The sequence below is a fragment of the Salvelinus fontinalis genome, chromosome 41 (assembly GCF_029448725.1).
Source record: "Salvelinus fontinalis isolate EN_2023a chromosome 41, ASM2944872v1, whole genome shotgun sequence".
Taxonomy (NCBI): Eukaryota; Metazoa; Chordata; class Actinopteri; order Salmoniformes; family Salmonidae; genus Salvelinus; species Salvelinus fontinalis.
In genome coordinates this window covers 5,578,228-5,594,886 of record NC_074705.1, presented here as the reverse complement: position 1 = coordinate 5,594,886, position 16,659 = coordinate 5,578,228, and the positions used below count along the sequence as shown (strand labels likewise).

General features: G+C 43.5%; 1 protein-coding gene across 1 annotated transcript; it reads right to left on the bottom strand.

The window, feature by feature from the left end:
- Nucleotides 1-474: 474 nt before the first annotated feature.
- Nucleotides 475-16,125, bottom strand: cbsa (cystathionine beta-synthase a). The gene is made up of 15 exons (XM_055907861.1): nt 16,019-16,125; nt 11,405-11,716; nt 10,245-10,351; nt 8,810-8,944; nt 8,602-8,681; nt 8,272-8,476; nt 7,698-7,789; nt 7,265-7,390; nt 7,071-7,155; nt 6,749-6,854; nt 5,860-5,937; nt 4,761-4,895; nt 4,249-4,357; nt 4,007-4,091; nt 475-2,241 (listed from the first exon to the last, which is right to left on the bottom strand). Exons 2-15 carry the CDS (start codon nt 11,707-11,709, stop codon nt 2,114-2,116), a joined length of 1,776 nt encoding a protein of 591 aa, XP_055763836.1. The 5' UTR covers nt 11,710-11,716; nt 16,019-16,125; the 3' UTR covers nt 475-2,113.
- Nucleotides 16,126-16,659: the final 534 nt, after the last annotated feature.

Genomic DNA, 16,659 nt, shown 5'->3' with positions numbered 1-16,659 from the left:
GTTGAACTAAGCTCATGGGGCATTTATAAGTTGTATTCAAGAAATGTAATTAATTAAAAGTCCAAAAATGGATGTACCCTTTAAAACCCTAAACAGTACGTTAAATAATGAATTGTTGCAAGCCCAAGCAGACTCAAGAGCAGCCATACATGGAACGTTAGACCAACCAAATCTATGCTCTTTCACTGCTTCCTAGTGGTAGGGTGGTATAACTTGCTGATACTGTTATTCATATGCACAGCTCGGCTATACATTTTATCACAGAAGGTTCGGTTGTTTAGCTATCGAGAAGAGATGTCCAGAGAATTCGGCCACGCAGCCACTTTGTACATTTTAAACAGGTAATGGCTTAAGGTCAACATAATTAGAGTACCATTTATCTTAATCACAATGGAATCTCAAACTACTATTAAAAGCTCATGCATTTTCACTATACACATTATACAAACAAATAAAATGATTGCATAGCAAATATAAATTCAGAGATGTTTTAACAACTTTATTTTTTCATAAGAGTATAAAGTGATTTTATAGTACACAAATCCCGATAAGACTTTTTACTCTGATACGTCCAAAGTGAAAAGCATAAACAACCGTACAAATACATTGTTGGCACACCAAATTATCTCTGACCTTGTATTATACTGGCATATGAATCATACTATTTAATTTCATATGATCTTGTAAAAAATGATATTTTGGTAGCTACTAGCTAGACATATTTGACCATTCCAGAAACAAAACGTCAGATTTTTCATTAAGTATGATGTTGAAAAGTACAGTACAATTAATATGTTCTACATCTGCATTGCTTGCTCTTTCAGTTTTTTGTATAAGGACTTTGTGACATCTGCAGATATAAAAAGAGCTTTATAAATACATTAGATTGACTGAAAAAGTATGCACTCATTACTGTAAATCACTCTGGATAGGAGCGTCTGCTAAATAATTGAAATGTAAATTGCTAAAATGATGATGCCCTTTTAGTGTCAGAGCTGTTTGAAAAGGCCGCCTGAAATTCCAGCCTGTTTTGGTGCAACAGCATGTAAACACAGGAAAAACACTGTCTTAAAATGCAGTTTTTCCTGTGTTTTATATCATACAGCTGATGAAACTGACACTGTAAAAATGGGAAGAAATGTGATTAGTGTTATTTCCTGATAGTTGCTGGTTGAAAATGTAATCTACACAGGACTTTCTAATCAGCAGGTTTGCATGGGCGGGAGTTTCGACTTTCCATGGTGACATCGTCATGTAATACATTTTTTAATAGACTAACAGCAAAATGTTCCAAATCTCTCTTCCAACAACAGCTAGTTGAGTTTTCCCCTCCCCACTCAGACCACTCCCAAACTGTCCTAGCTAAAGTCTTGCTTGAGAAATTGCTCTTTGCTAAGAAGCTACTTGTTTCAATTGAATACAATCACAGTAAAATACTTATTTGTTACCCAGAAATGATTTGATATCCAGATAAAAACAGCTGCATTGGACCTTTAAAAATACATCTACATACAGGTCTGTTTCCCAAACCTTTTTGTAATTGTTGCAGTGTTACGTCATTATGCATAGCGTTGAAATGCGTTGATTGATTAATCACAATTAAAACCGTTTTTTCCCCCAGTAAAGATTGGCTTCACAATTATTGATTTAGTACATGGGAAGAGGTACAATCTGATCATTTAAATAAACACTACAGAGCAACATGGTAATTCCCTCTGTAGGCAGTGTCTACATTCTATGATCAAGCTAGCAAAATATAGCAAAGATTTAAGACTTTCATATGAATGCATTGCACTTGCAACGCTAGGGTTGTGGGTTGGATTCCCACGGGGGACCAGCTGGGGGGAAACAGTATGAAAATGTTTGTACTCACTATCTGTAAGTCGCTCTGGATAAGACCATCTGCTAAATGACTCATGTCATGAGAAAGCAGCAACAACAGTTTGTCCACCAATCAAGTTCATACGACCTCATGTTCTTTATATTGTCATTAAAGTCACAGTGTGTTGGTTGTGAGCTGTATGTTTAATTAATGTGTTCCATGTGTGTGTACACGAGGTGTGAGTGCACGAGGTGTTTGTGCGCACATGACCCAGCCGTCACGGGGACACGGTCACAGGTCACTGCACTCAGAGAAGGACCTCTCCCTCTTCTCCCTGGCCGTGACGAAGTTGAGCAAGTCGATGGCCGTCACCACACCAAACACCATCTGCTTCAGGCTGGGGGAGCCGTCCGTCAAGTCTGAGAGTAGGAGAGAGGGAGGGTGGGATTAGCTCCCTCCTACAGCCATCATTGGACCAGGGGAGGGTGGGGTTATGGTTGGTTGCAGGCCCAAATCAATTTTGGGACCAAACAACTGAGGACTTTGAGACTGGCACATACAGTACATTCGTAAAGTACTCAGACCCCTGGACTTTTTCCACATTTTGTTACGTTACAGCCTTATTCTAAAATGTATTAAATCGTTTCCCCCCCTCTCATCAATCTACACACAATAACCCATAATGACATCACAATAACCCATAATGACAAAGCAAAAACAGGGTTTTAATAAATGTTTGCTAAGATTGTTTGTTTTTTAAAATCACATTTACATAAATATTCAGACCCTTTACTCAGTACTTTGTTGAAGCACCTTTGGCAGTGATTACAGCCTTGAGTCTTCTTGGGTGTGACGCTACAAGCTTGGCACACCTGTATTTTGGGAGTTTCTCCCATTATTCTCTACAGATCCTCTCAAGCTATGTCAGGTTGGATGGGGAGCATCGCTGCAAAGCTATTTTCAGGTCTCTCCAGAGATGTTCGCTCGGGTTCAAGTCCGGGCTCTAGCTGGGCCACTTGAGGACATTCTTAGACTTGTCCGGAAGCCACTCCTGCGCTGTCTTGGCTGTGTGCTTAGGGTTGTTGTCCTGTTGGAAGGTGAACAGTCACCCCAGTTTGAGGTCCTGAACGCTCTGGAGCAGGTTTTCATCAAGGATCTCTGTGTACTTTGCGCCGTTCATCTTTCTCTCGATCCCAGTCCCTGCGCTGAAAAACAACCCCACAGCATGATGCTGCCACCACCATGCTTCCCCCTAGGGATGGTGCCAGGTTTCCTCCAGACGTGACACTTGGCATTCAGGCCAAAGAGTTCAACCTTGGTTTCATCAGATCAGAGAATCTTGTTTCGCAAACTCCAAGCGGGCTGTCACGTGCATATTACTGAGGAGTGGCTTCCGTCTGGCCACTCTACCATAAAGGCCTGATTGGTGGAGTGCTGCACAGACAGGTGTCCTTCTGGAAGGTTCTCCCATTTCCAGAGAGGAACTCTGGAGCTCTGTCAGAGTGACCATCAGGTTCTCAGTTTAGCCGTGCAGCCAGCTCTAGGAAGAGTCTTGGTGGTTCTAAACTTCTTCCATTTAAGAATGGTGCAGACATTTTTTGGTAGCCTTACCCAGATCTGTGTCTCGACACAATCCTGTCTCGGAGCTCTACGGACAATTCCTTCAACCTCATGGCTTGGTTTTTGCTCTTATGTGCACTGTCAACTGTGGGACCTTACCTAGAGACAGGTGTGTGTCATTCCAAATCATGTGGACTCCAAGTTGTAGAACATCTCAAGGATGATCAATGGAAACAGGATGAACCTGTGCTCAATTTCGAGTCTCGTAGCAAAGGCTCTGAATACTTATGTAAATAAGGTATTTGTTTTTTTTTTATAAATGTGCTAAGAATTCTTGAAACCAGTTTTCAGTCATTATGAGATAGTAAGTAGATTGATGAGAACTTTTATTTATTTAATCCATTTTAGAATAAGGTTGTAACGTAACAAAATGTGGGAAAAGTCAAGAGGTCTGAATACTTTGCACTGTATACCAGTCACATGCACACAGCAGACATTACACCAGGATGGTTTAAAATGGGTTCAGACCAGCCACCTTGTTACTGCCTTCAGAAAAGGTCAATGAACCTTCACTCCTCTTATTGCAACATGTTCTCCACCATTACAGCAGGCAGAAAGACTTACATTGGATCTGTTCGTGTACCACCAGGGCAAAATGGTCCGTCTCCAGGATGCGAGACAGCTTCCCCAGGTTATCAGTCAAACGGATCTGAGAATAGGATGAGACGTGAGGTTATCAGTCAGACGTATGACAGAGAGGACCGTTTCATCATATAAACAAACATGGGTGATTTCAGTGTGTGTGACACCTATTTGCACTACTTCCAGAAAAAGTGTGTGCTTGCGAACACGTGTGTGTGACTGACCTGTTTGAACTGGTTGTAGATCACCTTGTTGACTGGGTCTGAGGGTTTGATCTTCCCAGCCAGCACAGAGGCCAGCATGTTCCCCAAAGTAACCATTCCTAGGACCAGCCTACGCAGGAACACACACACGCACGGACGCACACACACAGTTATTTTAGCAGCAGAACAACACTAACCCATGGATTATGTCACCAGAACAGTTGAATGACTTGAATCAGATGGTCAGTGTCCAGAAGTGAAACATGGGTTTACAACATTTACACATCAACAATACTAATGAATTGAATTCCAAGGTTATTTCAATGGAAGTTATCTTCAGATTCTCTACAATAATTTCATTTCTTCACCATGAACTAGTAAACGACACAAAGATAATGGACGCGTCCCAAATGGCACCTCATTCCCTACATGGTCAACAGTAGTGCCCTATGAAGGGAATAGGGTGCCATTTGAGATACAGCCTCTGGTTAATGAAAGAGGCAGGAGATGAGACAGTGAAGGAGGACACCCACCCAGCCTCATCCACTACAGGGGCCTGGTCAAAGCCTTTCTCCTTCAGGATCTTGATGGTCTTCTGACAGCTGACCGTGGGCAGGACGGTCAGAGGGGCAGAGAGGTTCAACCCCTGCAGCTTCAGGTTCCACCACCTGGGGAGGGAGAGAGAGAGAAATAGAGAAATAGACAACCAATTAAATAAATAAAAACAAAATAAAACCTTTAAAAAGGCACACTATACAGAAATCCCAACACAATTGCCTGGTTGCTAAAATTCTACAATTTACGCCTGATAACAGTTTGTGACAAAACAAGCAATGTGCAAAATCATTGTACCATCTAAACCGCTGTGAAACATATTTTCATTTAACAAAAGATATAGTATTTAACTGTTTAAAGCTGGTGTACCAAACCGAAAGTAAAAAGACAAAACTACACTTAAGGACAGGAAGCACAGAAATAGCACATAGACTGGATCTACTGCTTCTTAGACTTTCTTCCAATTAGAATGACAGATCTATAACTCACATTTCTATGTGAGTTCGGTCAGGTAGCCCATAGAGCTACATATTGCACCTTTAAGAGAAAACTACAAACAAATAGACAATGGAGCACTAGATGAAGACATGCTCAGAGACACAGACCCACCAGGGTTTATTCAGACCCACAGACCCACCAGGGTTTATTCAGACCCACAGACCTACCAGGATTTATTTAGACACAGACCCACCAGGGTTTATTTAGACACAGACCCACCAGGGTTTATTCAGACCCACCAAGGATTGTTCAGAGACACATACCTACCAGGGTTTATTCAGACCCACCAGGGTTTATTTAGAGACACAGACCCACCCGGGTTTGTTCAGAGACACAGACCCACCAGGGTTTGTTCAGAGACACAGACCCACCAGGGTTTGTTCAGAGACACAGACCCACCAGGGTTTGTTCAGACCCACCAGGGTTTGTTCAGAGACACAGACCCACCAGAGTTTATTCAGAGACACAGACCTGCCAGGGTTTGTTCAGAGACACAGACCCAGCAGGGTTTGTTCAGAGACACAGACCTGCCAGGGTTTGTTCAGAGACACAGACCCAGCAGGGTTTGTTCAGACCTACCAGGGTTTGTTTACCATGATGTCTGACTCCTTCAGGAAGCCTTTCTGGAACATCCACTTGTCACTCAGGAACTTGGTCCTGAAAAAAATAGATCGTTGTTAGTTACTTCCTCCACTGGGAACAGCTGTTATAGGTTCAGATTAAAGAGATCGTTGTTAGTTACTTCCTCCACTAGGAACAGCTGTTATAGGTTCAGATTAAAGAGAAGGGTTGTTAGTTACTTCCTCCACTGGGAACAGCTGTTATAGGTTCAGATTAAAGAGAAGGGTTGTTAGTTACTTCATCCACTGGGAACAGCTGTTATAGGTTCAGATTAAAGAGATCGTTGTTAGTTACTTCATCCACTAGGAACAGCTGTTATAGGTTCAGATTAAAGAGATCGTTGTTAGTTACTTCATCCACTAGGAACAGCTGTTATAGGTTCAGATTAAAGAGATCGTTGTTAGTTACTTCATGCACTAGGAACAGCTGTTATAGGTTCAGATTAAAGAGATCGTTGTTAGTTACTTCATCCACTAGGAACAGCTGTTATAGGTTCAGATTAAAGAGAAGGGTTGTTTGTTACTTCATCCACTGGGAACAGCTGTTATAGGTTCAGATTAAAGAGAAGGGTTGTTAGTTACTTCATCCACTGGGAACAGCTGTTATAGGTTCAGATTAAAGAGAAGGGTTGTTAGTTACTTCATCCACTGGGAACAGCTGTTATAGGTTCAGATTAAAGAGGGGATCATGAATCAGTGATACCCACATGAGGCAACAGCTGCAATATTCAGACATGGCCACAAGGGGTCAGGCTAAGCTAAACGCTGACAGATCATTAGATTCACTATAGGACTACAGTATATTATAGTCATAATATAACAGTATATTCTAGACCCTGGGTCCTCACATGTAGTTGCGGATGGAGTCTGGCAGGATGACCACACACCGCTGGCCCTCCTTCAGGTCCTTGGCCACCCTCACCGCCGCTGCCATGGCCGTGCCCGAGCTGCCACCTGGCACAGGGGACAAGAGACGAGCACACTGGTTGGCATGATGAACCGTGGCCAGGTCAACCCACAAATCAGAACATGACATAGGTTGCGTTCTAGGTGGTCTTCATTGAAGTGGGAATGTGCAGATATCCCAGAGTCCCTGGAGAACACGGCCATAGAGTCCACACTGGTGACAGTGAGATGAATGACAGAGAGACAGAACGGTGACAAACGTACCACACAGCAAGCCCTCGTCTCTGATCAGCATACGGGACATGTTGAAGGACTCCTCATCGTTAGACTTGTACCAGCTATCCACCACCTACAGGTAGACACACACTGGTGAGGTAGTGTGTGTGTGTGTGTGTGTGTGTGTGTGTGTGTGTGTGTGTGTGTGTGTGTGTGTGTGTGTGTGTGTCCATCTGACTCACTGATCTGTCCAGTACAGTGGGGATGAAGTCATATCCGATGCCCTCCACCTCATACTGGGTCTTGTCTGTCTTGTTCAGCTCCTCTGGTTCAGCCAGGATGGAGCCTTCAGGGTCCACACCGATGATCTGACCACACACACAGACAGAACCACACCAGACAGAACCACACCACACCAGACCAGACAGAACCACACACCACGCCAGATACAAGTTAACACCCAGTAAGGACAGCCATAGCCTCTGATCAGAACCAGAACCGTTTCTATTCAGTCATGTTGAAGTAGTGAATGTGAAGATCCAACTTGAGACTCATTCTATTTGTATGGATCTTTCCATACTTGAATAGGAATTTCAATTGAACTGTCCCCAACCCTAGTCAGATGGCACCTGGGGATGGGAATTGAGTCCAGGTGGACACCCAGAGCTCACTCACCTTGATGTTGGGGCACCTCTCCTTCAGTTTGCGGGCAATGCCAGTGATGGTGCCGCCTGTGCCAGCGCTTGCCACCAGCATGTCCACTTTCCCTGCCAGGTCACAGATGTGGAGGGGGTCAGGTTAGCTCATATGTGAGGGCTACAAGCCCACACAACTGCTCAGACAATGCTTTGTTGTTGACCAAAACCATGAGTTAAACCTTATTCAGACACACACGCTTGTATAACAGCGATTCTCAGCTAATGGATGACGATGAGGTTTTGAATGGGTCGCGGGTGTCTGAGTAAAAAAAAAGACATGTTTTTTATATATATCTTTTATTATTACTTATTCTATGAAAAAAATACTCCAGTCTGAACCTAAACCAGGTAGAAGTGTGTAGAAATAATGAACTTACATCTCTAAATAACTTAATCTCTCAACAATTTTTCTTCAATCACAGTATTTTAAGAGAGAGAGAGAGAGAGAGAGAGAGAGAGAGATAGAGAATGCCAGCAAGACAAGAGAGAAGGAAAGAGAGAACAAGACAGGGAGGAATAGAGGGAGGGAGCCGAGAGCAAGTCTGTCTCACCATCACACTGCTCCAGTATCTCCTCTGCTGTGGTGTCATAGTGGGCCAGGGGGTTACTAGGGTTACGGTACTGGTCCAGGATGTGAGAGTTGGGGATCTCGTTCTTCAGACGCCAAGCCACGCCCACGTGAGACTCTGGTGAATCGAAACGAGCGCTGGTGGGCGTACGGACGATCTCTGCGCCCAGGGCTCTCAAAACATCCACCTGGGTGCATGCAAACACACAGACAGGCAGCGTACTCATGATCATTTGTGCAGACTTCACAATCAAATAGGTCCTGTCAAATTCCCAGAGGGGAGATTGATGAGGCAGGTATACAGCAGTCTTACCTTCTCCATGCTCATCTTCTCAGGCATGACAATGATACAGCGGTAACCCTTCACAGCTGCAGCCAGGGCCAGACCGATACCTGTCACACACACACACACACACACACACACACACACACACACACACACACACACACACACACATTAATCAGTAAATCTACTACCAGTGAGACACATTCCTATTCATTTACTGCGGTAACACACACACCTGTATTCCCTGAGGTGGGCTCTATGATGGTGTCTCCTGGTTTGAGATGTCCTGCCCTCTCTGCATCCTCCACCATACGCAGACTGATCCTATCCTTCACACTGCCGCCCGCGTTGAAGTACTCACACTTGGCCACTGCACAGAGACAAAACAGAATGGTACACACTGGATTATCACACTGGATCACACACACACAAAGATTAAAATGTTTTAAATTCTGAATTAAAATACCACCTTGTCTGAAAACTACTGATAATGTAACTAGACCTGGGTCAAACATGTTCATTTCATTTAGTTTAGAGTTTGCACTTTTTGAGCTATTCCATTGGTTCCATTGTACCATAAAATGTATGAAGCACAAGTGGGGTCATTTGCTGTGCAAAAGCCCTAAGCCAACAATATAATTAAACTGTTACATTGGATACAATATAACTGTCAATAAATCCTAAATGGGATCATGGAGTCAAGCATAAAGAATTCTACAAAGAAGTCAGCTGAACACAGACGCCCCAAAGTAAATCCAATTCACATGACTTCTTAAGCCGACCAATGAAAAAGGTTTTGACTGCCTGTGTTCTATGTCTGCCTCAACAGAAGGAGACGTGGAGGGAAGACAGCCTTGAATACTGTCTGAACAGTGTTCTCTGGACTACGTCTAACTGGCAGATAATGCAAGGTTCAAGGAAAGGTTTTATCATGGTGGCAGGAATAAATGGGTGAAGGAAAGGTTTAATCATGGTGGCAGGAATAAATGGGTGAAGGAAAGGTTTTATCATGGTGGCAGGAATAAATGGGTGAAGGAAAGGTTTTATCATGGTGGCACGAATAAATGGGTGAAGGAAAGGTTTTATCATGGTGGCACTAATAAATGGGTGAAGGAAAGGTTTAATCATGGTGGCAGGAATAAATGGGTGAAGGAAAGGTTTTATCATGGTGGCACTAATAAATGGGTGAAGGAAAGGTTTTATCATGGTGGCAGGAATAAATGGGTGAAGGAAAGGTTTTATCATGGTGGCAGGAATAAATGGGTGAAGGAAAGGTTTTATCATGGTGGCACTAATAAATGGGTGAAGGAAAGGTTTTATCATGGTGGCAGGAATAAATGGGTGAAGGAAAGGTTTTATCATGGTGGCACTAATAAATGGGTGAAGGAAAGGTTTTATCATGGTGGCAGGAATAAATGGGTGAAGGAAAGGTTTTATCATGGTGGCAGGAATAAATGAGTGAAGGAAAGGTTTTATCATGGTGGCACTAATAAATGGGTGAAGGAAAGGTTTTATCATGGTGGCAACAGATAAATTGGTAACTCTCAGTGAGAAAAGTGCACAAACAAGGCTGAAACATTGAGTGGGAAACATTTGCACCCATGTAGCAAGTTAGAGTTTCTCCATTCATCTCAAAAGGGTTCTGAGAAAAGACTCCCTGATAAACTCACAGATTTCACACTTGAGGCCGAAGGTCTTGGGGATCTTGTTCATGCGCACCAGCGGGGTGTCACCGATCCTCCGGAGGATGTTGCTGAGGATTTTAGGAGCTTTGGTCCTGGAAGAAGGGAGTTTAGATGTCACTGACTAACTCATTGACGTTGATGAATGATCAATGATCATACCACATTGACATGAATCTGACTCCAATATGGATAATAGAACAAAGTGGAAATGAGTAGAGAAGGAGGATACAGGTGGAAGGAATAACATAAAAGGTTACCAGTCTTACTTTTGAGGGTTATCAGATTACTGTTGAGGGTTACCAGTCTTACTGTTGAGGGGTACCAGTATTACTGTTGAGGGGTACCAGTCTTACTGTTGAGGGTTACCAGTCTTACTGTTGAGGGTTACCAGTCTTACTGTTGAGGGTTACCAGTCTTACTGTTGAGGGTTACCAGTCTTACTGTTGAGGGTTACCAGTCTTACTGTTGAGGGTTACCAGTCTTACTGTTGAGGGTTACCAGTCTTACTGTTGAGGGTTACCAGTCTTACTGTTGAGGGTTACCAGTCTTACTGTTGAGGGTTACCAGTCTTACTGTTGAGGGTTACCAGTCTTACTGTTGAGGGTTACCAGTCTTACTGTTGAGGGTTACCAGTCTTACTGTTGAGGGTTACCAGTCTTACTGTTGAGGGTTACCAGTCTTACTGTTGAGGGTTACCAGTCTTACTGTTGAGGGTTACCAGTCTTACTGTTGAGGGTTACCAGTCTTACTGTTGAGGGTTACCAGTCTTACAGTTGAGGGTTACCAGTCTTACAGTTGAGGGTTACCAGTCTTACAGTTGAGGGTTACCAGTCTTACAGTTGAGGGTTACCAGTCTTACAGTTGAGGGTTACCAGTCTTACTGTTGAGGGTTACCAGTCTTACTGTTGAGGGGTACCAGTCTTACTGTTGAGGGGTACCAGTCTTACTGTTGAGGGGTACCAGTCTTACTGTTGAGGGGTACCAGTCTTACTGTTGAGGGGTACCAGTCTTACTGTTGAGGGGTACCAGTCTTACTGTTGAGGGGTACCAGTCTTACTGTTGAGGGGTACCAGTCTTACTGTTGAGGGGTACCAGTCTTACTGTTGAGGGGTACCAGTCTTACTGTTGAGGGTTACCAGTCTTACTGTTGAGGATGGGTGTGGGGGGAGTCGACGTGGCTGCCCCCCAGCCTCCAGGTGCACCGGCTGGGCAGGTCGGGACGGATCCACTTCCTCTCCCCCACCGCCTGGATGGTTTCAGTCACGTCCTCCACCTCTAGCTTGTCTCTGACGCCCCCCTTGGTTGGGAGTTGTAACGGCCCTTCCTGGATCTTGGAGGATCCGTTGGCATCCCCATTGCCGTTGGTGACACGTAGCCTGGCAGCGTGCGGGCACACAGGGCCAACAGGGCCCAGAACACTGCTGTCTTTAAGGGAGGGGACCGCAGGCATGTCTCACCTAAGAAGGTAAATGGCACATGGGATAGTAAATGGTACATAGCCTCTGTCCTGCTCTTTAGCACAGATCTAGGATCAGATTCCCCTTACCCCAGTCCTAATTGTAACCGTTAGCGGGACAATAAGTGATCTGACCCTGTATCAGTGGTTTGGGGCTACTTAAGAGTCCAACGTTCAGACGTCAACACCACCTAGCGGTCTGAGGAACAGGAGCAGCAGAAGGCCACTCTTCAGAATGTTTGAGGGATTCGAGGAGCTGCAGGCTGTTGTCTGTTTTATACTACACACTGCTGGACAGACTGAAGACTTCAAACTAATTACAGCCAGGAAGCCATTAAGAACATTCCTGACAAAAATGACACAATAAATCTAAAACGTTTGACCCCAAGAGGCCTAGTGAGGTGCATATTAACATGCACACCTGACACCCCCATGCTATGCTGTATGTCCCTCTGAAGAGTGGTACTGGGAGCCCCACAGTTCAGTTACAAATTACTCAGGCAGACGCACTACCTCATCACGTTTGATGTTTAAGTCAGTGAACTTGTGTGCCCAGCTAATTTGTCTTGCCTAAAGACCCAAGGTTATAGAAGACAACATACTGTCCCTAACGTATTAACAAGACAACATACTGTCCCTAATGTATTAACAAGACAACATACTGTCCCTAACGTATTAACAAGACAACATACTGTCCCTAATGTATTAACAAGACAACATACTGTCCCTAATGTATTAACAAGACAACATACTGTCCCTAATGTATTAACAAGACAACATACTGTCCCTAACGTATTAACAAGACAACATACTGTCCCTAACGTATTAACAAGACAACATACTGTCCCTAACGTATTAACAAGACAACATACTGTCCCTAATGTATTAACAAGACAACATACTGTCCCTAACGTATTAACAAGACAACATACTGTCCCTAACGTATTAACAAGACAACATACTGTCCCTAACGTATTAACAAGACAACATACTGTCCCTGATGTATTAACAAGACAACATACTGTCCCTAATGTATTAACAAGACAACATACTGTCCCTAATGTAAAGACAACATACTGTCCCTGATGTATTAACAAGACAACATACTGTCCCTGATGTATTAACAAGACAACATACTGTCCCTGATGTATTAACAAGACAACATACTGTCCCTGATGTATTAACAAGACAACATACTGTCCCTAATGTATTAACAAGACAACATACTGTCCCTAATGTATTAACAAGACAACATACTGTCCCTAACGTATTAACAAGACAACATACTGTCCCTAATGTATTAACAAGACAACATACTGTCCCTAATGTATTAACAAGACAACATACTGTCCCTAATGTATTAACAAGACAACATACTGTCCCTAATGTATTAACAAGACAACATACTGTCCCTAACGTATTAACAAGACAACATACTGTCCCTAATGTATTAACAAGACAACGTCCTGTCCCCCATTATTTGAATGGTAAATGGTACTAATTATTTGGATTCCCAGACAGAGAGTTCAGTTCGTTTGGTTGCTCCTGTCTAATACTAATAGACAGTGTACACTTCCAAGCAGCTGTTCAAATGGACCTCTTTCTGAACTGCACTGAAGACACAAACCTCGCCTGAGTGGCGTGACACCAAATGACCAGCACACAATAAACCCACCGGAGAGCATTGTGTCCTTAGGAAAACAACGTACGGTTGGAGACAGAGACCAAAGGAAACGTTCCCTTCTGAGCCAGCGCATTTCTTAATGGAACTACTACTGCTGGTCATGCTACTGCTGTTACAGCGTCTGTCTAACTACTGCTGTTACAGCGTCTGTCTAACTACTGCTGTTACAGAGTCTGTCTAACTACTGCTGTTACAGCGTCTGTCTAACTACTGCTGTTACAGCGTCTGTCTAACTACTGCTGTTACAGCGTCTGTCTAACTACTGCTGTTACAGAGTCTGTCTAACTACTGCTGTTACAGCGTCTGTCTAACTACTGCTGTTACAGAGTCTGTCTAACTACTGCTGTTACAGCGTCTGTCTAACTACTGCTGTTACAGAGTCTGTCTAACTACTGCTGTTACAGCGTCTGTCTAACTACTGCTGTTACAGAGTCTGTCTAACTACTGCTATGGCAGATATGGGAGCAGATGTTTGACTGTTCCTTGGGTGAGTTCATTTGCAATCTGATCCCCCTTGCAGACAGGTTCACTGAGTGGCAATGAGGCTGAGTTGAGGCTGAAATGTTCAGAGTGTTGTGTTACGTCACAGCTGGCCTTGGGTGTGTAACCAAACCAGTTGAGCAGACACCCTCCAGACCCAACCCACCGATTGTAACAGTTACGACATGAGATAAACTGCCTTTGGCGCTTCTCTCAACAGATATTCTCAATACCTTCTACCAAAAAGTATGTTATTTCCCAAAAGTTATGGAATTAAAAGATAGTGTGTGATGACATTTAGCCTGGCTAAAAACACTGGTAACATAACAAAAAGGTCAATATTTACAACCCTATAATAATACTTAAAACTGCCCTAAAAAGACAGTGTCTAATAACGCCTGTCATAACTATTCAGAGCCATCAAGCCCATAGCGGACTAAACTCCATGGTGAACGAGGTTCCTGATGACTCCACCAGAGTGGAGCAGAGATCGGACTAAACTCCATGGTGAACGAGGTTCCTGATGACTCCACCAGAGTGGAGCAGAGATCAGACTAAACTCCATGGTGAACGAGGTTCCTGATGACTCCACCAGAGTGGAGCAGAGATCGGACTAAACTCCATGGTGAACGAGGTTCCTGATGACTCCACCAGAGTGGAGCAGAGATCAGACTAAACTCCATGGTGAACGAGGTTCCTGATGACTCCACCAGAGTGGAGCAGAGATCGGACTAAACTCCATGGTGAACGAGGTTCCTGATGACTCCACCAGAGTGGAGCAGAGATTGGACTAAACTCCATGGTGAAGGAGGTTCCTGATGATTCCACCAGAGTGGAGCAGAGATCAGGCTTTGTGGAATTAGCTCTGACTAGATTGGCTCTGCCTCTGAATAGTTATGACAGACATTGGGCAATGTCTTTTTTGGGCCATACTAGAAACATGTTTGGTTTAGTCAGCTCTCAGGGCCATACTAGAAACACGTTTGGTTTAGTCAGCTCTCAGGGCCATACTAGAAACACGTTTGGTTTAGTCAGCTCTCAGGGCCATACTAGAAACACGTTTGGTTTAGTCAGCTCTCAGGGCCATACTAGAAACACGTTTGGTTTGGTCAGCTCTCAGGGCCATACTAGAAACATGTTTGGTTTAGTCAGCTCTCAGGGCCATACTAGAAACACGTTTGGTTTGGTCAGCTCTCAGGGCCATACTAGAAACACGTTTGGTTTAGTCAGCTCTCAGGGCCATACTAGAAACACGTTTGGTTTGGTCAGCTCTCAGGGCCATACTAGAAACATGTTTGGTTTAGTCAGCTCTCAGGGCCATACTAGAAACATGTTTGGTTTAGTCAGCTCTCAGGGCCATACTAGAAACATGTTTGGTTTAGTCAGCTCTCAGGGCCATACTAGAAACATGTTTGGTTTAGTCAGCTCTCAGGGCCATACTAGAAACACGTTTGGTTTAGTCAGCTCTCAGGGCCATACTAGAAACATGTTAGGTTTAGTCAGCTATCAGGGCCATGGCACAAAAGTGCACTCAACTATGGCAAATTGTGGTGGGCAAAATGAACTAAGAATGCAGCTCAAATTCATTACCTGCAGCCCTCAGTCACCAGAACAGAAAGAGACAACAAATGTGATGGATGATTCAGAGGTAAATTCATTCAATACTGCAAATTATAACTTCATTTCTCAACACAATGCGATCTTGTACTCAGGTAACTGGAAGACAGTAGGACCCAGAGATTTCCATATGGCGAGTCAAAGGCAGATGTTTGTGTGTGCATTTTAACTAACCCAAACCCCTTTCCTAAATGTACCCTAATTCTCCTAACCTACTATACTACGAAAAGCCACATATCTGACAAACGTTGGCCATGACCCCATATGGTCGGGGAAATAAACCCCATATGGTCGGGGAAATAAACCATGTGCTTGTTTAAAACACCAACTGTCATTGTAGTACCCACCTCTTACTATTATTTTGATTGCCATGACTCAGTAGGTAGGTACAGCATAATTATAAAACTATACAAGGACACAGAACTTTATTTCGATGAATGGAACTTGGCATCATAAAATAAATGTGCATAAAAAAAGTAGCACTAACATCATCATGGAAGTGGTTGATCAGTTTCAACTTACCTATGTATCTGATGGTCTGGGAATCTGGAGAGGTAAAGAATCTTCCTCCGGCGATAGAAAGAGACTTGCACAACAGCGAGATTATTAAAAGGGCTATCAGTGCGAAGAGGTTAGCCAATCGTTGGGGAAGAATGCATGTTTATGGCGCACTTTGATAGGCTGCAGCGAGGGAGTTTATTTCAGCTCCTCCTCCAATAAGAGATGGAGATTTGGTGAAACAAGTTAGTACATGGCGAAAACGTTTAGGGGTTTTACAGGGATCTATTTATATTCACTTTCAAAAAGTAAAAAACCTTTTCAAATGTTATTTTCAAAAACATCGGAGCCTAAACGCAACTCGCGCATCCCATGTGACTTTCACGCATGGTTTATGGTCGTAAATACATATATTTTTTTAGGTCACTGTTCTTTGTGAGGACTTTGTATTTTTCAAACTGATGATCTTGGTTGTCCAAGGTCATTTCCATGGAGTTGTTCGTCCATGCGTAACCATTAGACATAATACGGATGGATACTTTTGGGTACACGGTCATAACATTTGCTGAGTTCAAAACAACTAGGTACTCGAAAAATACGAGGTCAAATCATGACGTCAGTGATCTTCAGGTCGGAGTCTAGAGGCTCGAGTTGGATGACCGTTA